Source organism: Salvia miltiorrhiza, chromosome 4, assembly GCF_028751815.1.
Source record: "Salvia miltiorrhiza cultivar Shanhuang (shh) chromosome 4, IMPLAD_Smil_shh, whole genome shotgun sequence".
Lineage (NCBI taxonomy): Eukaryota > Viridiplantae > Streptophyta > Magnoliopsida > Lamiales > Lamiaceae > Salvia > Salvia miltiorrhiza.
The window spans coordinates 42,316,008-42,337,194 of record NC_080390.1 but is presented as its reverse complement, the minus strand read 5'-3'; the positions used below and the strand labels follow the sequence as shown (position 1 = coordinate 42,337,194).

Here is a 21,187-nt window from a genome sequence, read left to right as displayed (position 1 = left end):
TTTTTAAATAGTAAAGAGTTTAGGGCCAAAAAATACACAAATTTTGGAAAAAATTGTAATTTTCATTTGAACTTTTAATTAAGTAAAAAAAATACACGAATTTATGTTTTTGTTGCAATTTTCACCTGTTAGGTCCAGAGGGTCTCGAATAGGTGTATGGGGGGAATACACTTATGGGCTATTTTAAAAACTCCTCAATCAGAGGGATCTCAGTCAGAGATCTAAACGAAACTTTACAAGCAAACAAAGACACCTGTTCTATTGAAAACAGTTTTGACCAAACAGGGTTGACGACTGATACTGAAAGCTCTTCAGTAAAGAGTTATCAGTTAAGTTGCTGGAACTTAACTGATGCAAATAAAGGCTTCAGTCGGGTTTGCTAAAACAGAGATGATAACACTCTTCCTGACTATCACAAGATAGATCAGTCAAACTGATATCATACGCAGCGGAAATTAAACTTAGTTTCGCAATAGCCTCGGTGGAGCACGTTGTTGGTCTTTAGGTTTCTCTTTGCAGTTAATCAGTGTTCAGTTTATCAATTGAAATAACACAAGTAAGAATGTAAAACTGAAAGTTGTAAACAACACAGAGACTTTTACGTGGTTCGGAAAAACCCTTTCCTACATCCACGGTCGGTTGATCAGACCAACAATCCACTCCGCAAGTGCTTAACAGGTGCACTGCAAACCAAACCGTGTGCTTGCCGGGTGCACACAAACGTACCACTAAAGAAAACCCTTCTTCAGTAGCCACGCTTCACTCGCGTCGGATTTCTCTTGCTCAGCACAACCCGTGCTAAAACTTCTCACTCAGAGTCAGAGTACCTTCCTGAACTCCGAATCACTCAAACACTCTTTTGGGGGGAGGTTTGAACGAGTGCCAACTATACTACAAAGAACAAGTTCTTTGAAGCAAGTTTGACCTTTGGCTTCTGGGTAAACAGAGGTTTGCCTAAGGTCTAAGAGAATATGTGTAATCAGCAGTGACTGATTTTGGCTTTGGAATTCTCTTCTTCGATTCAAGCTTTGGGGAGGTTAAGCTTTAGGCTGAGTAGCAATTTCGGCAGAGCTTCAGCTTATGTCGTTGAATCGGTGAAGGTTGAAGTAATCCTCGAGCACTATTTGTAGGAGAACTCTTGAATAGATCCGTTGGCGTAGAACGTCATCAAGATTTCTTCCGTTGGAGAGCAATTCGAATTTGGGCTGAGGCTTCAATCTTCGAGGTTCCTTGTCTGGGTGGAAACGGCTCTCTTGATGGACAGGAGATGTGGCGTCTCTAAAAAGTAACCACCAGATAGGAATGACCTCTGCAGAGATAGGATCCTAAGATCTCTGCATTTAATGCGGCTGTACTTTGTGAGTACGTGGCTTCCTCTGAACGTTGGAAGATCAGTCCGATGAGGAATGTTCAACTGATACTTGACTTTAGTATTAGTCCATTGCGCGCATTAAGTAATCAGTTCCTGACTGATTCTTCAACTGATACTTCAGTTGGTATCTGCAGTCTTCAGTCTTCAGTCATTCGTTCTTCAGTCTTCAGCCTTCGATACCGCAAGCTAAACTAGAACCGAACTCTAACACTTGAGTTCAAAAACAATTCTAGTCTATTACAAATACGACCTATGAATTTTGGTATCATCAAAACAAGGATTAGGATATTCCACAAGATTCCCAACATCACCTAAATTTAACTTTCAGCGAAATTAGAGCTTTGATGTGACAGAAATCAACACCACAATAGAAAACGATAAGAACACGAGGTTTACGTGGTTCGATCGCTAAGATCTACATCCACGGGTGGGTCTTCAGAATTTTTCACTATGACTTGTGTGTTTACATTTTACAATGATAGGTGAATGAATCCAAAAGTCCCCTAATCTAGTGATAAAACTCATATTTATAGGCACTAGAGTAAACCTAAGGCCCTTAGGCCCATTAGCTAGCACACGGCCCATTAACTCAAGTAGACCCAATTCTTATTCTGATCTCCGTCTTGTAATTGAGCTGCCAAAGCTGGCGCGACATAGCCGGGAGGCAGAGCTAAGCTTGCCAAGCCGAGAGCGGGTTAAGGCTGCCACAATATCTCCCGATTGAAAGTCTGCCCTGTCAAGTCAGAGCTGCACCAAATATCAGAAATAACCATAATAATAATAATAATAATAATAATAATAATAATAATAATAATAATAATAATAATAATAATAATAATAATAATAATAGGAATAAATAGAAATATTCCAGCCATGTTATGCACAACGCTTGTGCATATTTTACTCCTCATCAAGCTTAGTTGGCAGTCAGAAGTTCACCCGATGTTAGTCTAACTTCTGATGATGGGGAGCATTTAGAAGCTCGGAGGTCTAAGAAGACAAAAAATAATATATTTGACTTAATTTCGACTGCGAACTAAGCTCTATTTCCGTTGAAAGTCAAATTTATGTGAAAATTGCAACAAAAATACAAATTCGTGTATGTTTTGGCTTAATTGAAAGTTCAAGTGGAAATTACAATTTTATTCAAAGTTCGTGTATTTTTTTTGCCATAACCCCTAAAAGAATGACTAATCCATAGAATATGTGATGAGATGTGTAACAACAGGTACGTCTGCAGATGCAATATCACATAATGTATCAAAAAATAGTAAATTAATAGCACACCAAGAAAAATAACTCAATTCGGTGATAAAACACCTACATATGGGCGGCTTCGCCCAGGGAAACCTATCCACTATATGAAGTTAAGATATACAAGGACTTATACAATAAGACTCCCTTTTACTATGTCTCTATACCTTCCCAAAATTTCACCAACGGTGGACAATTGAAAGTTAACTTCTCAGGCGCACCTAATCCCTTGAGAAACAAGAACCAAAATAAAGAAAAGTTTATAACTCTTTTACAATGTGCGCTCAAGTGTATTCCTCACAAACACTTTTTTTGCTAGAATAAAGAAAGGTACCGTATCAGGAATTGTACCACATTCCGGGGGGGAGGGGGACACCTAGCAAGAATAAGAATGATTCTCGACTACACGGTGATCGAGAGCAATTAAGCACGAAGTTTTCCCCAACCATCTTGAACGAAATATGGCCTCCTTATATAGACAACACGTCTCCAATCTTCTCCTTAATCAATGAAAGCAGAGTCTATCTGTAATTATTATCCAACAAGGCTTCATAAAATTTGGAGATTTGATATTGATAATATCCACAAGAATCGCATAAACATAATCCTCAAATTTGCTGCTAAAATCCAGCAGGGATAAGATTTCAGTTGTTCCAGACCCGACAAGTACAATGAGTGATACATCATACATCTAGTGAAACTTCTTATAATTGTCTACATATTGACAATATAGTAAAATATCTTTAATACTCTAACAACCCAATAGTAAAATACAAACAATTAACATCATTTTATACCATGTATGTTGAAATAAAATAATTTAAATACATTAATTGTGGCATCTGGTATAGAAAAGGTCAACCTTTCGAAAGTAAAAAATGGACAAAGGGCCCTTTCAAAAAAAAAAAATGGACGAAGGGTACGATTAATTAATACATAACTGATGTATAATTGATAGTCTGAAAATATTTTAGAGTTTAAAGTGATATTTATGCTTTTTCTTTTGTCGGAAAAAGTTAATAATTGAAAAGAATGTGACTAAACTTTTTCAAATTATAGGTGAAGTTCAAATAATTTTCAATTAATGTAAGTTGCAATTTATATGTATGTCAATCTTACTGAATTGTTAAAACATCTAGGAAAATTTATACAGCTAATAAATTTGATGAAATCCAATGGTAATTGACGCTAAAGAACATTCATAAATAAATCATATAACATCTTTCGCATCTCAACCTTTTGGCATCCTTCTTCTTTGTTCAAGATGATGATTTTTCTTTGACAAAGTCATAAAATATTCAATTAAAACTGAAATATATAAATATTAAAGTAAGCTAATTTACTAGCAGAGATGCTAATAAGATGATACGTGCAACACATGTAAAAGTATTACATTTAATTTAAATAATAAATGTAACTACAGGAAATAGATAAGTGTTAATAATATGTGAAATTTATTGGGGATAGTGAAAAATTAATAGTTGTTCATTTGATATTATTTAAATAAAATATAATCAAATTAGTGTTTTAGACGGAATTATCATTACCCTTCTTTCTTGTTTGTACAAAAACATGAATTCTTTCTTTTTCTTAGTTTTAGCTAGCTATCTATTTTTCAAATCCTAATTGTTCCGTCGCCGAAGCCTTAATATCCTACCACCGTTGAAATACTTTCGTTCTCGTTAATAATGAATTCTAAGAGTTCGAGTACGAGAGTTATGAGATGTAAATGCATATCTAATAAAATTTAAAACGAACTCATATGCTGCCATCAACATCCTATTCTCAAAAAATACTTTCGTTCTCGTTAGTAATGAATTCCAAGAGTTCGAGTACGAGAGTTATGAGATGTAAATGCATATCTAATAAAATTTGAAACGAATAGAATAAATTTATACCATCTGTATCAAGATAACACAACATTAGTACTAATAACACTCACTTTTCTATGATTCTTAATGTTCCCATGATGTTAATTTTATAAGGAATTGAGTGTTTGATAGTTGTTTTTGTTGGAATAATAAATTAAACTTGATTTAGGAAAATATATTTTGTAATAAATAATAGAAATAGAAAATATAGGAAGTAAAATTGTTGGAACAACCTAGAATCTGCTAGCTAGTGCACGTGTGAAATAGCAAAGTAAAAGTAAAAGACTAATCTAGAACCTAGTAGATTAATTTAGAAAATTGCATAGCTAGATTGTTCTAGCAAATACTTAACCGACCTATGGAGGCTATATATATGTGTGTAGCTTTTGTATTGTAGTAGTGAATGAGAAAAAGCAAGTTAAAGCTTAAAAAATAAAGGTGTTCCTTTTTTCTTTCATTTCCACGTCCACTCACACAAGTGCACTTATTAATTAAACTTTCTCCAATCACACTTTCTCCAAATTAATTAATTCTCCCACATATATATTTTCCATATTTCCAACAAAGTGGTATCAGAGCCACAAGATTCTACTTGTGGTATGGCGAATTTACAATCGTTTCAAGTCCCCATGCTCAACAAGAGCAACTTCGACAATTGGAGCATCAAGATGAAGGCGCTATTGGGAGCCCACGACGTTTGGGAGATCGTGGAGAATGGCTACGAGGAGCCGCAGGACGAGGCCGCACTATCCCAACAACAAAAGGATAGATTGCGAGACGCGAGAAAGAGAGACAAGAAGGCTCTCTGTCTTATTTATCAGGCGCTAGGGGACGACGATTTCGAGAAAATCTCAAACGCGAGCACCGCCAAAGAAGCATGGGAGAAGCTCCAGAACGCGTGCAAAGGAGCGGAGCAAGTAAAAAAGGTACGACTTCAAACTTTAAGAGGGGAGTTTGAGTCTTTACATATGAAAGAGTCCGAATCGATATCGGTTTATTTTTCAAGAGTCTTGGCGGTGTCTAATCAAATGAAAAGAAATGGTGAAAAATTGGAGGATGTAAGAATTATGGAGAAAATATTGCGCTCACTAACCCCAAAGTTTGAGCACATTGTGGTGACGATCGAAGAAACTAAAAATTTGGAGGAGATGACAATCGATCTTTTGTTGGGGTCGTTGCAAGCATATGAGGAGAAGCAAAAGAAGAAGCAAGAGATTTCAGAGCAACTTTTAAAGTTGCAAGTAAGCCCGAAAGAAAAAGAAGAAGGCTCGAGCAATGGCTATGGACAATTCGGGAGACGACGTGGTCAAGGTCAAGATCGAGGAAGAGGTCGTGGACGTGGACGAGGACGAGGAGGCTTCGTCAACAGTAGTGAAAGAAAGGAGTTTACAAATGGTCGGGGGAGGAGCAACCCGCAGTCGAGGTACGATAAATCCTCAATAAAGTGTTATAATTGCCATAAATTTGGGCACTATGCTTCCGAGTGCAGAAGTGAAAAAGTAAGGATTGAAGAGAAGGCCAATTACGCCGAAAGTACAAATCAAGATATTGGTAGTGTGCTTCTGGCATATAAAGGAGAAGCTGGAAGACAAGATGACACGTGGTACCTCGACACCGGTGCAAGCAACCACATGTGCGGGAAGAGAAGCATGTTCGTGGAGCTCGATGAGTCAGTAAGTGGCAACGTCTCCTTTGGTGATGAATCTAAAATTCCAGTTAAAGGAAAAGGAAAAATTTTAATCCGCTTGAAAAATGGAAATCATGAATTTATTTCCAATGTTTATTACGTGCCCAATATGAAAAATAATATCTTGAGTTTGGGACAACTCTTAGAGAAAGGTTATGATATTTACATGAGAGATTATAACCTTTCAATAAGAGATGGCAAAAATAATCTTATTGCCAAGGTGCCAATGTCTAAAAATAGAATGTTCTTATTGAATATTCGAAATGACGTGGCAAAATGCCTGAAAGCGTGTTACCAAGATAAGTCTTGGTTGTGGCATCTTCGGTTTGGGCACTTAAATTTTGGCGGTTTGGAGTTGCTGTCAAAGAATGAGATGGTGAGAGGACTACCATCCATCAAGCATCCCGATCAACTCTGCGAAGGTTGTCTACTCGGGAAGCAGTTCAGAAAGCCATTCCCAAAGGAGTCAAGCTCAAGAGCTCAAAAGCCACTGGAGTTGATTCACGCTGACGTGTGTGGGCCAATAAATCCAAGCTCCCTCGGTAAAAATAATTATTTTCTGCTCTTCATTGATGATTTTTCTAGAAAAACGTGGGTATATTTCTTGAAGCAGAAGTCAGAAGTATTTGATGCATTCAAGAAATTCAAAGCTGCCGTCGAGAAGGAGAGCGGACGACAAATCAAGGCCATGAGGTCCGATCGAGGCGGAGAATTCACGTCAAGGGAGTTTCTAGAATTTTGCGAAGCAAATGGAATTCGGCGGCCCCTGACAGTTCCGAGATCCCCCCAACAAAATGGAGTGGCGGAAAGAAAAAACAGAACAATTATGGAGATGGCGAGAAGCATGCTAAAGACGAAGAATCTGCCTAAAGAGTTTTGGGCCGAAGCAGTGGCGTGCGCGGTGTACCTATCCAACCGATCACCGACAAGAAGTGTTTGGGGAAAGACTCCACAAGAAGCTTGGAGCGGGAGAAAGCCAGGAATTTCCCACCTAAAGGTATTTGGGAGCAAAGCCTACGTGCATGTACCAGATGAGAGAAGGAAGAAGCTCGATGACAAAAGTGAAGCATTCATATTTATCGGGTACGACTCTAACTCTAAAGGTTATAAGTTATATAATCCAAATACCAAGAAAACAGTGATAAGTCGAGACGTGGAGTTCGACGAAGAAGGAGTATGGGATTTCAGCTCCAACGGTGACTTCACCTACATCCCACAGTTAGAAGAACAAAGAGCAGAAGAGCAAGTTGGAGAAGTCCAACAAGAGCCAGTGACTCCACCAGCTTCACCAGTGCCAGTCACTGAAGACTCGCCACCATCTTTCTTAAATGAAAGAGCCACACCACGAGCAAGGAGTTTGGGCGAGATATATGAGGAAACTGAAAGGTTAGAAGATCTTACCTTATTTTGCCTATTTGTTGATTGTGAGCCTGTTAGCTTTGAAGAAGCAACAGATAGTGAAAATTGGCGAGTCGCGATGGATGAAGAGATCAAAGCCATAAAGAAGAATGATACATGGGAGCTCGTGACACTACCAAAAGGGCACAAGGCCATTGGAGTCAAGTGGGTGTATAAAGTTAAGAAGAATTCCAAGGGTGAAGTGGAAAGATATAAAGCGAGGCTCGTCGCAAAAGGATATAGTCAAAGAGCTGGAATTGATTATGATGAGGTATTTGCTCCCGTTGCTCGGTTAGAAACTATTAGACTAATACTCTCTCTTGCAGCCCAAAATAGATGGAAGATTTATCAAATGGATGTCAAGTCAGCCTTCTTGAATGGGTATATAGACAAAGAAGTCTATATCAAGCAGCCAATGGGCTACGAGGTGAAAGGGCAAGAAGATAAAGTCTTGAAGTTAAAGAAGGCCCTATACGGACTAAAGCAAGCACCAAGGGCATGGAATAGCAGGATCGATAAGTACTTGGAGGAGAATGGTTTCACCAAATGCCCTCACGAGCATGCTCTCTACGTGAAAGCCAATGGAGGAGATGTCTTAATTGTGTGCTTGTATGTAGATGATTTGATTTTCACAGGAAATAATCCAAAGATGATTGAGGAGTTCAAGAAGGCCATGTCAAAGGAGTTTGAGATGACAGACATTGGGCTGATGGCGTACTATCTCGGCGTGGAAGTCAAGCAACTCGAAGATGGGATCTTCATCACACAAGAAGGATACGCCAAGGAAATCCTCAAGAAGTTCAAGATGGAGGGCTGCAAAGCAATCAACACGCCAGTGGAATGCGGGATAAAATTATCCAAGAACGATGGAGGAGAAAAGGTGGACCCGACATTGTTCAAGAGCTTGGTTGGAAGTTTACGGTACTTAACTTGCACAAGGCCGGACATTCTTTATGCGACAGGACTCGTGAGTCGCTATATGGAGAATCCAACCACTACGCATTTTAAGGCGGCAAAGAGAATTCTTCGCTACCTCAAAGGTACGCTCAACTATGGCCTGTTCTATTCAAGTACTGATGATTATAAGCTTGTTGGCTATAGTGATAGCGATTGGGCTGGAGATAATGATGGCCGCAAGAGTACGAGCGGGTTCATGTTTTTTATGGGAGACACCGCTTTCACCTGGATGTCAAAGAAGCAACCCATAGTCACGCTATCAACATGTGAAGCTGAATATGTGGCTGCCACATCCAGTGTTTGTCATGCAGTTTGGCTACGAAGTTTACTGGAAGAGCTTGGGTGGCCACAAAAGGAGCCAACAACTATTTGCGTGGATAATAAGTCAGCAATCGCGCTCTCAAAGAATCCGGTTTTTCATAATCGAAGTAAGCATATTGACACCCGCTTCCACTACATCAGAGAATGCATCGCAAAGAAGGAAGTTCAAGTGGAATACGTGAAATCACAAGATCAAGTTGCAGACATCTTCACAAAGCCACTCAAGTACGAAGATTTTATCAAGCTGAGAAGTTTGCTCGGAATGATAAATCAAGTTTAAGGGGGAGTGTTGGAATAATAAATTAAACTTGATTTAGGAAAATATATTTTGTAATAAATAATAGAAATAGAAAATATAGGAAGTAAAATTGTTGGAACAACCTAGAATCTGCTAGCTAGTGCACGTGTGAAATAGCAAAGTAAAAGTAAAAGACTAATCTAGAACCTAGTAGATTAATTTAGAAAATTGCATAGCTAGATTGTTCTAGTAAATACTTAACCGACCTATGGAGGCTATATATATGTGTGTAGCTTTTGTATTGTAGTAGTGAATGAGAAAAAGCAAGTTAAAGCTTAAAAAATAAAGGTGTTCCTTTTTTCTTTCATTTCCACGTCCACTCACACAAGTGCACTTATTAATTAAACTTTCTCCAATCACACTTTCTCCAAATTAATTAATTCTCCCACATATATATTTTCCATATTTCCAACAGTTTTGTGCTTATATTGTTTTATCATGTGAAATGTGTAATTGTTCATACTTTGGTAAAATCTACAGAAATATCGAAACTGAATTTGGAAGAATGGTCTGAATAAAAGTTATAGGTAGATATTGCCAAAATAAGAAAGTCGCGCGTAGTAGTGAATAGTTATTGCCGAGCAGAAGACAAAATCAGTGCTTAATCGAGATCATTGTTTTTCCGCATTTTTGCGGACTTTTGTGCTTTTATTTTTATTTTCGAGTTATGTATTGTATTATCCTTTATGCCTATATATAGGTTCTTCATTACCAATACACTTAACAATTTTTTCTTAAAATTTGTATCGTCCCTTGCTAGAAAGATATTTGAGGGAAGGAGGGAGTATCTTTTATTGTTGGTGGGAAATAAATGAGATTCCATCTATCCATGTGTGCACTAGTCAAAATCTTAAAATTTTTCTATTACTTTTATCAGACCCTAACCCATGCGTGTACCCGATATACATTAAAAATTATAATGCATATAGATTGTCAATGATTTTAGAACTGGGTAAAGTTGGCAGACAATTTGTGAAACTTGTGTAGTTTTATGTATTACCACATTTATAAATTTACATATTTTACTTAGTTTTTATAAATTTCAAAAGTATACATCCAGATGTTACACCTAAAAATGTAATAAAATTAATGATACGCCTTTATTAGTGTGACGACAAATTTTAAGTCATCATTGAAAGAGAATTAAAATCACCTCATTTTTGTGGTTGCCGAAAATTTTTGAATATTTTATTTTGTTGCAAATTGATAAAATATCGGATGTTTCACAATTTAGTGTGTTCCATTGTGTCCCACTCTTATAATTATTTGTTATAAAAATAAAGTATATATAACTATAATTAATATTTATGAGTAAAAATTAAAATTATATAAGAGAAGAATGAGTAGGAAGAGTGACTGATTCTTATTTGGCAGGTGTGGAGAAGCAGCTGCATGATGGTGAAACAGATACGCCTACACCGTCTGAGGAGACAAGTCGTGATATGTACCAGGATGCACGTGACACAATTGTGCTAAACCAGCCGTTAAGGATAGATTACGTGAGGATGGAGTTGAGGGTCTTCGGTTTCGGCGTGGTGGTGAGAAATGCTCTTATATATGGCGGAAATGTTCGGGATGTGATTTAACTCATTAATGAAAGCTTATTTTCCCTTTCAAATAAAAAAAAATTACTGGATGAGTGAACTCATGTTAATTATCTTTTTATTATAATAAAACATAGTAAATTAATTGAAAAAACAATTCAAAATTAAAATAAATTAATTAAAAATGACTCATCTGATAAAATATGTTATCATTCTAATGATTTATGAAATATATCTAAAACCTAAATAAGTTTAAACTTGAAGAATTTTTAAACAACGAACCCATGATCAGTTTATGAGGTACTCTATATACTCCCTCCGTCCCGCTTCAAATGTCTCCTTTCTTTTGGGCACGGAGATTAAGAAATGTGTAAAAAGTAAATAAAGTGGGTTGGTGGAAATTATTTAAATATTAGGTATAGAGAGAGTGTGTATTGCCAAAAAAGGAATGAGACATTTGGAGTGGGACAACCCAAAATAGAAAATGGGACATTTGAAGTGGGACGGAGGGAGTATCTTTCATTCTTGTATCGTACACATGCATTATAATGTGTATTGAATGTTGGTTTAGTTTACATTTAACATGTTTTAACGCCAAACGAAATATGAGATACAGCATAATTCATAGGAGAAATTGAAGTAGAATTAATACAAGTATTTTAAGTATAAACTTGAAAAGTAATTAATCCATGTCTGTCTTTGAGCCTACACTATACACCATTAATTACTAGTGGACATGCGTGATGTTTACCATCTCGTATGGATAATGAAAAGTGTGCGATGAAGACGTACACCCATTTATTTCAACGCTTATTAATATTTTTTTAAGACCTTTCTTTTTCTCCACTTCCACTTTCTTATGTCTGAACACATAAAAAGAAGAATTAAAAAATTGCAACAAGTCCTATCCCATTATCTCGAGAAATTGAAATTGGAGTTATCCCTATTCCAAACCGACCTAACCCATAAGAATTGTCACCTTAATGACTTTCTATCTCAAGCCCTATATAGAATCAGCACAACTACCTTATTTATTGCAAGATGACTCTTTCACATCACTTGTTTGGTACCAACTTTACTTTCTTAACACTTCAGAGCTCAACATTTTAATTTCTTATTGAGAAGACAACTTATACATTTTAAATTGATATACAGCTTTGCTTATGATTTGTAATTAAGCATTGGTTGTGAGCATCTTTGACATGAATGCCGCTGGGGCTCCGTGCCCGAGATTTGACCCAACTCGTGTCTACACTCTAGACACCGTGTTTAGATTTGACCCAATCAAAGATTTTATTTGCTGTTATAAAAAGGTCTCATTTTAATTTTTAAGATAAGTCAAAAATAATTTAAAGAAAACTCTCATTCGTATTAAAGAAAAATCTCATTTATAAAGACTTATTAATTTGTTGTTCATAAAAAGCTCATTTAGTTATACAGTTTCATTTGCTCTAAATCAAAATTTCATTTATGTACTCCCTCCGTCCCAAACGAAATGTCATATTTTCCTTTTTGGGCTGTCCCAAACGAAATGTCTTGTTTCCTTTTTTGGCAATACACTCTCTCTCTATACTTAATATTTAAATAATTTCCACCAACCCACTTTATCTACTTTATACACATTTCTTAATCTCCGTGCCGAAAAGAAATAGTAGGACATTTCGTTTGGGACGGAGGGAGTAATTAATATAACTCATGCTTCGTGTATATAATTTCATATATTACTTACTTTGATGAAAAGTCACATTTACTTTTGAGAAATGTTTCATTTAATATAACTAATATATTAAAACAACAGTCGATTAGGTCGACCAAATCGAATCGAATATGTGACATGGAACTTCAACCGTATGCGACTACTACACCAGAAACCGTCACAAATGGTAAATCCATTGAATGACCATTAATATATACAGTGAAGCAGGGCCGGTCCGGTATCTCGCAGGGCCCTAAGCAAAAATTAGAAAGTGGACCCTTACAATTTTCTTTTATATTGACGATACAATAATGATATATTAACATAATTGTTTTCAGCCAATTATTTAAAAGAGTTTTCACTTTGCATATTAGCATATGTTTTGAAATTATATTTTACTGATTAAGAAAAAAATTATATGTATATATATAATGGGCCCCCAAAAATTTGGAGCCTAAGCGACAGCATGTTGAATATATGTTCAGGTACGAGTCTACAGTGAAGTCCATACAATGAACCATTGATGCATGTATATTGTGAAGCGCCTACATTATACAAATATTAGTGTGCATAAAGTTAAGTACGATGAAACGTCAATATACGTGTAGATTTAAAGTATATTATAGATTCCGTAGAATGAATAGTTGACGTACCTGTATGGTGAAGTCCGTATAATAAATTATTAGCGGGAGTTTATTTTGCATGATTGATATGATGTAAATTAAATATTTATATTTTTAAAATTAAAATCTCTTCAATATCATAATTTTAATGAGATACTAATCAAGCAAAATTAGATCAAATGATATAAATAATTCAGGCACTTTGGATACTCTAAAGATTGCAACCTATTTAAATAAACGAGAGATAAATTTACTAGTACTTTTTTTTATCAAATCTTATCCTCAAATATAAACCCTTTATTTTAAATAAAATATGGACAAACAAAATTAAATTGATTTGTGTAATCTGTCTTATCCATAAGTGGATATCACATAGAACATTGTATTTTTAAGGGAAGAGAAGTCCTAGGCTGGAGAATGTGTAGACGTTAATTATTGCTAAACATGGGTAGTACGTGTGAGTATGTAAACCTTGGCTTCCGAGTTTACAATTAATATGGCATCTGTGATTATATTAGTAATTAGAACTTGAGATTCTCAATTAGCTACTAATTAATGTTTGGAATTCCAGAAGTGTGCAGCTCACGTGTGTGTAATAACATATTCATTTATTCTGTATGTGACTCCAGTTTTACATTAGCCAACTATTTTTCACCTACAAATAGGCCATTTCTTGCTTCTCTGTATCATAACATTTCAAAATATTTCAGTTCCATCTCCGAGAGAGAGAGAGATGGGTCGGAAAATAGACATGAAAAAGATAGAGGACGTAACAAAATGTCAAGTAACATTCTCAAAGCGTCGTAGCAGTCTGATGAAGAAGGCCAATGAAATAGCAGTGTGCTGTGATGTTGACGTTGCATTTGTTGCATTTTCCCCTTCGGGTCGTGTTAGCAAGTTTTGCAATCAAAAGAGGTCTCACCCTCTCTCTCTACATAATTAAACACTAATTTATTTTTTTACTCACAATTCTGATCATTAATTTTTCAATTCATGACTTCAACACAGAATTGAAGATGTGCTCCATCGGTATGTCAATCTACCAGCGGACAAGAGATTAAAGTAATTCATATTCATTTCCTTCCTTTTTTTTATTTTTTCAAAAATATTTGGTTCTAATTTTTTTTTCCTGTGTATGATTTTGTCCAATTCGGTGTTGTTGTTGTGGTTGGTGACAGTCATATAAACAATGTCCCGGTATGTTTATCTGAATTTCAAGATTTTTATTACATGCATACAATGAGTTAAGAAAAATAAAATAAACTTATCGCTAGATTACATTTTACTTGATGCAGGAAAAAATGGAGAAGTTAAAGCAGCTTAGACACATAAATGGTGATACCAGCAAGCTACACTATCTTGACAAACAGTTAATCTCTCTCTCTATCTCTTACACACACACATTGTGTATATATGTATCAATTGTTTTATTATTTTTTTTTTTTTGGAGAATTAATTTATGTGTGTCAATCGTTTGTATGCATAAAAACTAGAGTTTTTCACCGGCCACCCTCATCCATAGCCGTGCGATAGTAAATAAGGTCTCACTAAGATTCTTTATGAGGGCAAAAGAGATGATCTGTTTTGTTATTGCAAATAATTAATTAGCCGGAAATTCAATTGATTGGCATCTGAATTTCAGATTCTTTGTGATTATGATGATTATGACGAGTTTAATCGATATGAAAATATTAGATGCTCTTCAGTTTTATTGTTATAATATTAGTCGCGCGCTTTTTTAATTTCTTAAGTTTGCTAATTAATTGATTACTTTTTCTTTTGGTAAATATGTTGCATGATTATTCTAAATTGTTCTTTTCAATTAAATCGTCACATTTGTAGCTTGGTTTAATTTTGCTCTAAGATTGTCGTTCTTTCAATATCCTAACAGTAGATTTAGCGTTTTAATTTCTTTGTCCTTTAGTTAGTAATTGATTTCCCAAAATGCCTCATAATATATATAATGAGATTAAGATATATAAAGATATGAACATTCACATTTATCATTGCTGTTATCAATATATAAGGCATTTTTCTATATTTGTCATTTAATTAGTTAATTACATAGTAAAAATGGAATAGCTACCGATTCAGTAGATACCTAAAAAATAAAACTATACATATATGAAGAGGTTTAAATGAGATTTTTTATTTAAAATGAGAACGGAATCATTCTCAGCTATTCGATCATGAAGATCGACGATAGATGCATCATTTGGTGGATGAATACAGCACCTGAGTTTGAATCTTGGAAGGAGAGAAAATTTGATTTTTTTTTCCCTTTTCTTTGAAAGGATTTCCCTTTTTTTTTTAATATAGTTCATTTCACGGTAAAATGTAGTAATAATGTTGAGTTCGAGGGTTTTTTAGGACAGTAACTTAGATTGATTTGAAAATTAGGATAATAACTTTCGAACTTGTAAAAATAGGACACTAATTTTTTTTTAGAGTAAAATAGGACACTAATTAACAAGTGTTGCATCCGCAGGACATTTTTTTAGCCAATTATCGGCTGAGAAATGTCCTATTTTTACGACGCTTATTAATTAGTGTCCTATTTACTCTAAAAAAATAATTAGTGTCCTATTTTTACAAGTCCGAAAGTTATTGTCCTAATTTTCAAATCAATCTAAGTTAATGTCCTAAAAAATCCCCTGACTCTAATAATGTTATATGTTAGTACATTAATTTTTTTTAAGAACAAACATGAGGTTAGGCAAATCCCCTATTTGTAAATAAATCATCAACCAATTCTCATTTTAAATTGCAGTTTTCAGGACAACCCGCCCCTTTTGTGTATACTTCACATTATTGTGTTTTAATTTATCTCTTCAATTCTGAATATTTCAAAGCAAAATATTAATTCCTCTTTGGCGACATATGGTGAATTTCTATTTTCAATATTTTGGTGAAGGCACTATTTCTTACACAATTTCATTGCATCGTATGTAACCTTCGAGTTTGTATATATATAGTGATAATTTATTGTAACTAACTATAATATTTTTTTCTCGTGACGTAATTCAATTTCAATTCTTCTGTCTCGTTCGGCGTCTGGATACACGAATATCAGGATTGAGGTACAAATACCTTCTCATAATCTTTTTTTTATGTATATAAAATATCACATTTCGATTAAAGACTATATCTTGCATGACTATAGTTAAATTTTTAATTGTTGTTTCTATCAGAATCTTGAGCTTCAAATCAAGAAAACGGGTCTAGAATTACAAATTCTAGAAACCGACCTCAGGTATAACCTAAAGTTTGCAAGATTAAATCAATGTTGAATATTAACAATTTTGAATATGAATGAAAAGTTGTTCATACATTAATACAAGAAATTTGTAGGGATTATGAGATTGGCCCTGAGCAAGAGCCTTCATTGCATCAGTTGTCTTGGTGTGAGAGAAACTTGAACCATTCTCTACAAAGAGTCATTGCTCGAAAGGTGAGTCCAACATCATTTTGGTTTTCGAATAAACAATATGAAGCCTAATAAAAATTCCAACAATGTAGCAAATTAAAATTTAAAAATACAAAATCACGGTGGATCAAATAATTAGGATAAATATTCATTATCAACTGACAACAAAAATATTTGCTTCGCCAAAATCATAATTTAATTGACCTTCATTTCTTGCAGTCAAACTTGAGAACGTGATGAGTGATGTATGATATATAGTTCCATTACTTATTTTGCTAACATTAATTCTTAGATTGATTCTGGTCAGATGGAGTTAGAGAGCCAATCTCAAATACCATTTCCCACTTCTGTAAATCAAAACGATCAAGTTTCAATGATAGAAAACCCTATCCCTATCTCCGGCCAAATCTTAATGCAGCTCGATCCTTGGATTAGTCCCTACAGGTAAATAAATACAGTACTTTATTTCATTTCATTTTCAACTTCTTAATTAATTTCCAAAAAAATCAAACTATATATATTTCTACTAGAACTTAAATACTGAATGCATTTATGATTAATTTTGGTGGTTATTTTTGCAGCGCCAAAGTTCGTGAAAGCATATTTCAAGACTTAGTAGATCATGGAAAGCAACCAATGAATGAGAATATATTTTCGTCAACAAATACACTCGATCACCCAATCCCATCAAATATATCCATAGGCTCCAATTCAAGAATCTGCATCACACCATATTACATCAGAGGTACTACAAATTTAAGACCGAATTAATCAATATCTAACATTTTTTTTTCTGCAATTTAATCTCGAATTTTGAGAAGTCTTCACATTAGTTATGTTTTACAGCAATGTCTAGTGATGGATCAACCAGCGGTATTCAATTTTCAAGACCAAAGCTATCCTAATATTTTTAATCTCAACTTCTTTATTTTTTCAAAATAATTCCTGAAATAAGATTTCACAATTATATATGTTGCAGCAGTCATTGATGATGGATCAACCCTTGTTCAACTTCCATGACCAAGACAATTTCAGTGCATATACTTCATCTTTAGTAAGTGTGTTTTGTTATACGTAACAGTATATAGTTATTAATGACATCAAATTAATATATATTGGTTTTTTTTAAATGTCTATTTGTAGGTGGTTTTTTCAGATGCAATTCACATGTCCACTCAGAGTTCATGCGGCATCCAAGATCCAAAGGTAAAACTATCATTTGAGTTTATTTGTATATTTATGTATACTTTTCTATATATATAAACATACAATATGAGACATAATACCTAATAAAAAAAATATACAGAATGAATGTCATAATTAAAAAGAGAACATTAAGTGGATTCGGCAATACTTTTGTTAACAGAGAATTTTCTTGAAAGTTTTTCTTGAATATATATTCAGGCCGACCACAACCACGACGGCGATAAACCCTAGCACATCGGAAATGGTGCAATCCCTCTACGACGAGATGGGAAGTGGCTTGCAATGCATAAAATCAGACTCAATGAGCCAATCCAAAGAGATTGGGAGTGTTGACAACACTATCTTCTTCAATGGCAGCAACGCTACAAATGAAAATAATATTATGGGACGTGAAGATTTTCGCAATATAAATGCCGACCAAATACACAGTAATCACCATCAACAAGATGCATATAATCTCCATCACCACAAGGAAGCATGTCAAGAGCCACAATTTGACAATCATCTTCTAGAGGTAAATATCGGTGACTACTAATTATCAATACCTATACAAAGAAGCTTTAATTTGAGTGATGTATTTACTTTCCTTGCATGAATTTTCAGGAAAGTGGGGAAGATAATTCACATTGGAGTTTAAACCTACAAAAGAGCAGTAGTCTATGGGAGTGGGATGACTTGCTTGTTGATGAGAATTTTAATTTCCAAAATTTGCCCCCACTTTGAGCGACTCCGGCTACAAATTAATAATCGATGGGCGTGGCGGTATATATATATATATATATATGTCTAGTGCGTTATATAATAGGGCGCACTTTTCGTTTTTATATATTTCAAGAATCTTACACATCGTCTTTTACCGATGTGCTAGATTTGGTGTTTGTATTTAATTAAATTGCATTAAGACTACCTTTTTAGAGGTTATAGTTGTTCATATTTTGCTATGTCTAATGTTAATCAGCCAATCAAACGGAAGAAATGATATAAACATGCAATGAATTACTAGAACAAATTAATTTTTCTTGTATACAATATGGAGGGCATTTCAAATTAATAAAATAAAAATGTGTGTATATTGACCTATCGATATAGCGATTAATGTTTGCATGAGGCCAAAGGTTAGTATATATAGATCCAAATTTAGACCACACATTACATTATGTTTATACGTGGCAGATGCCTTCCAAGACAAAAAATGCGGACGAGTATTATTGTCTGGTAAAATCATAACCTCACGCTCGCATCGGCTGCTTATATCAAAGCAAACCAAGTTCCTGTACATATTGTTGAATAGAAATATTGCACTAGAAAAAATAAAAAAATTACTCTCTTCAGGATTCAAACCCAAGTGCTAAATTTATCCACCAAAATGATGCATCCCTGAAAATCTTAATGATAGAATAGCTGAAAATGACTTCGTTCTTATTTTATTTAATGGTTCTTACTTGCACGTCTCCCCTATGTATATAAATATTCCAATTGAATTATGTATAATAGTACTCCCTCGATTCCAACTTTTAGTATCCATATTTCTATTTTAGTCCATTCCATTTTTTGGTATTTATTTTTATTTTTAGTAAAATTAGGTGATACCGTTATTCCACTTTAATTATTTTAACACTCACATAAAGTGAGATCCTTATTCTACTGACAACACTCAATTATTTTATTAAAATCTATGTTACTCCCTCCGTCCCACGAATCTTGATGAAATTCTTTTCGATACAGGAATTAAGGAGTTGAAGATTAGTGTTTTAAGTGTGTAGATAATAAAGTAGAAAAATGATAAAGTAGAAATGTGTACGTAATAAAGTAGAAAATTGATAAAGTAGAAAAGTGTAATCAACAACCCTTATTTTTTAGCTAATTTTTACTATATTTAGAAATGCTTCAAGATTCGTGGAACGGCCATAAAAGAAAATTGCATTAAGATTTGTGGAACGGATGAAGTATTTTGAAATAGATACTAAAAATTGGAACGAAATGAGTAATGTTTTTAGTACGTAATGGAACATGACGTAACAATTAAGACATCTTGTTCAACTCATTTTAACAACATCGCGACCTGCATAGTCTACGGAAAGCGGTAAAGCCCGATGGGCGGTTGGGCAAAATTTAATTTTTGTTTTGAAAAAAGTTATAAAAAAGATTTAAAAGCGTAATGAAATATATAAGTTGCAAAATAAGGGGAAAAGAGGTATGGAATAAGAAAAAACAAAGCCTTATCCCATAACTTCCACAAACTTGAGATAGCACAAAACTAAGGGTAAGAATCAGAAATGGCGGCAGCCTCTCACCTAACCCTTCTGCCACCAAAATCTCGCAGTCCCCACACATTCAGGGCCACCGCTTCATGCTCCACCGTCAACCACGGTGGCTTCAAGAAGCAAATCATGGGCGTGGCCGCCGGGATTTTAGCCGCGTCGGTGGTGGCTGCCGCGGCTCCTCTGGAGGCCGACGCCACCCGAATCGAGTACTTCGCCACCGTCTCCGAGCCCGACTGTGAGCTCAATTTCGTGCGCTCGGGGCTTGGCTACTGCGACATCCTCCTTGGCTCCGGCGAGGAGGTCCCTTTTGCTCAGCTCATCAACGTCAGTTTCATATCTTAATTCTTGTCTCCCTCTGTTTTCCTTGCACTAGACATAGAATAGGGTGAATTAGAAGAGAGCATTTATGGTTTTGAATGAATGTAGGTTCACTACACAGCAAGATTTGATGATGGGATCGTGTTTGATAGCACTTACAAGCGTGCTAGGCCGCTTACTATGCGCCTCGGCGTTGGCAAGGTGCGTTCTCAGATGGCGGACCCCTCCAACTTCCAAGAGAAGTAAAGTTGAATTTTTTTTATTTTTTATTTTTACTTTCAAGTGTGCTAAGGATTATGAAAAAATGAAAATGATTGATTATGTTAAAAAATGAAATTTGTTGTGGTTGAGGAGGTGCAGGTGATAAAGGGATTGGATCAAGGGATCTTGGGAGGTGGAGGTGTGCCAGCAATGCATGTTGGAGGGAAGAGGAAGCTTCATATCCCTCCACAGTTAGCATATGGGCCTGAGCCAGCAGGCTGCTTTTCAGGTTTCATTTAATTTACCATTTTGTTGCATCTTATTTATACACTTGTGTGTGAAAATGAACTTAAAGGTGGCCAACAGGGGACTGCAACATACCTGCAAATGCTACACTTATTTACGATGTCAACTTTGTCAATGTCTACTCCGGAAACAGGAAAGAGTGAGTTGCATGCACAAAACATATACACACTCACATTAATTAATTAGGTAACTTCTTTCCTAACTCATCTCTAATTATGTGAAATATTATGGAGTAATTGTTTACACTTCGCTCATTCTCCCTTTATATTTTGAAATGCAGAGAGAGGCCCTGATGCACAAATCAAGTCAAGGAAATCACTTGTCAAATAATTGGTAATGCTGGTCGCCATACTACTCTTTGTTTTATTAATGATGCTTCACTTGAGCTTGTAACAACTATTCAACTTTCTCATCAAAAAACTTACTTGTGTTCCGCCTCACAAA

The 21,187-nt window shown here is 35.2% G+C and overlaps 2 protein-coding genes and 2 long non-coding RNA genes across 6 annotated transcripts; all 4 read left to right on the top strand.

Moving 5' to 3' along the window:
- The first annotated feature begins 13,715 nt into the window (after positions 1–13,715).
- On the top strand, positions 13,716–14,412 carry LOC131021800 (uncharacterized). Its single transcript, XR_009101074.1, has 4 exons — positions 13,716–13,936; positions 14,030–14,083; positions 14,200–14,218; positions 14,317–14,412. It is a non-coding gene; the product is annotated as an uncharacterized LOC131021800 (long non-coding RNA).
- A 1,213-nt stretch (positions 14,413–15,625) lies between these two features.
- On the top strand, positions 15,626–17,652 carry LOC131021799 (uncharacterized). Of its 3 annotated transcripts, none has more exons than XR_009101073.1 (7): positions 15,626–16,101; positions 16,213–16,274; positions 16,373–16,472; positions 16,756–16,892; positions 17,030–17,193; positions 17,428–17,502; positions 17,592–17,652. It is a non-coding gene; the product is annotated as an uncharacterized LOC131021799 (long non-coding RNA). The 3 variants fall into 3 exon arrangements; XR_009101072.1 differs by having other exon boundaries at positions 15,627–16,101; positions 16,741–16,892; positions 17,431–17,502; XR_009101071.1 differs by having other exon boundaries at positions 15,630–16,101; positions 16,741–16,892.
- Positions 17,653–17,856: 204 nt separating this feature from the next.
- LOC131021798 (uncharacterized) lies at positions 17,857–18,657 on the top strand. Its single transcript, XM_057951090.1, has 2 exons — positions 17,857–18,168; positions 18,258–18,657. Exons 1-2 carry the CDS (start codon positions 17,896–17,898, stop codon positions 18,375–18,377), a joined length of 393 nt encoding a protein of 130 aa, XP_057807073.1. The 5' UTR covers positions 17,857–17,895; the 3' UTR covers positions 18,378–18,657.
- Positions 18,658–19,753: 1,096 nt separating this feature from the next.
- LOC131021796 (photosynthetic NDH subunit of lumenal location 4, chloroplastic) lies at positions 19,754–21,187 on the top strand. The gene is made up of 5 exons (XM_057951089.1): positions 19,754–20,242; positions 20,345–20,437; positions 20,597–20,726; positions 20,804–20,929; positions 21,024–21,187. The coding sequence occupies exons 1-4, from the start codon at positions 19,931–19,933 to the stop codon at positions 20,884–20,886; spliced, it is 618 nt and encodes a 205-aa protein (XP_057807072.1). The 5' UTR covers positions 19,754–19,930; the 3' UTR covers positions 20,887–20,929; positions 21,024–21,187.

Excerpts from the sequence above, each read along its gene's own strand:
- LOC131021796 (XM_057951089.1), top strand. The coding sequence starts at position 19,931 with ATGGCGGCAGCCTCTCACCTAACCCTTCTGCCACCAAAATCTCGCAGT. Across the intron at positions 20,243-20,344 it reads CTTTTGCTCAGCTCATCAAC|GTTCACTACACAGCAAGATT; the intron begins GTCAGTTTCATA and ends GAATGAATGTAG. Across the intron at positions 20,727-20,803 it reads GCCAGCAGGCTGCTTTTCAG|GGGACTGCAACATACCTGCA; the intron begins GTTTCATTTAAT and ends GGTGGCCAACAG.
- LOC131021798 (XM_057951090.1), top strand. The coding sequence starts at position 17,896 with ATGGTGCAATCCCTCTACGACGAGATGGGAAGTGGCTTGCAATGCATA. Across the intron at positions 18,169-18,257 it reads TTGACAATCATCTTCTAGAG|GAAAGTGGGGAAGATAATTC; the intron begins GTAAATATCGGT and ends ATGAATTTTCAG.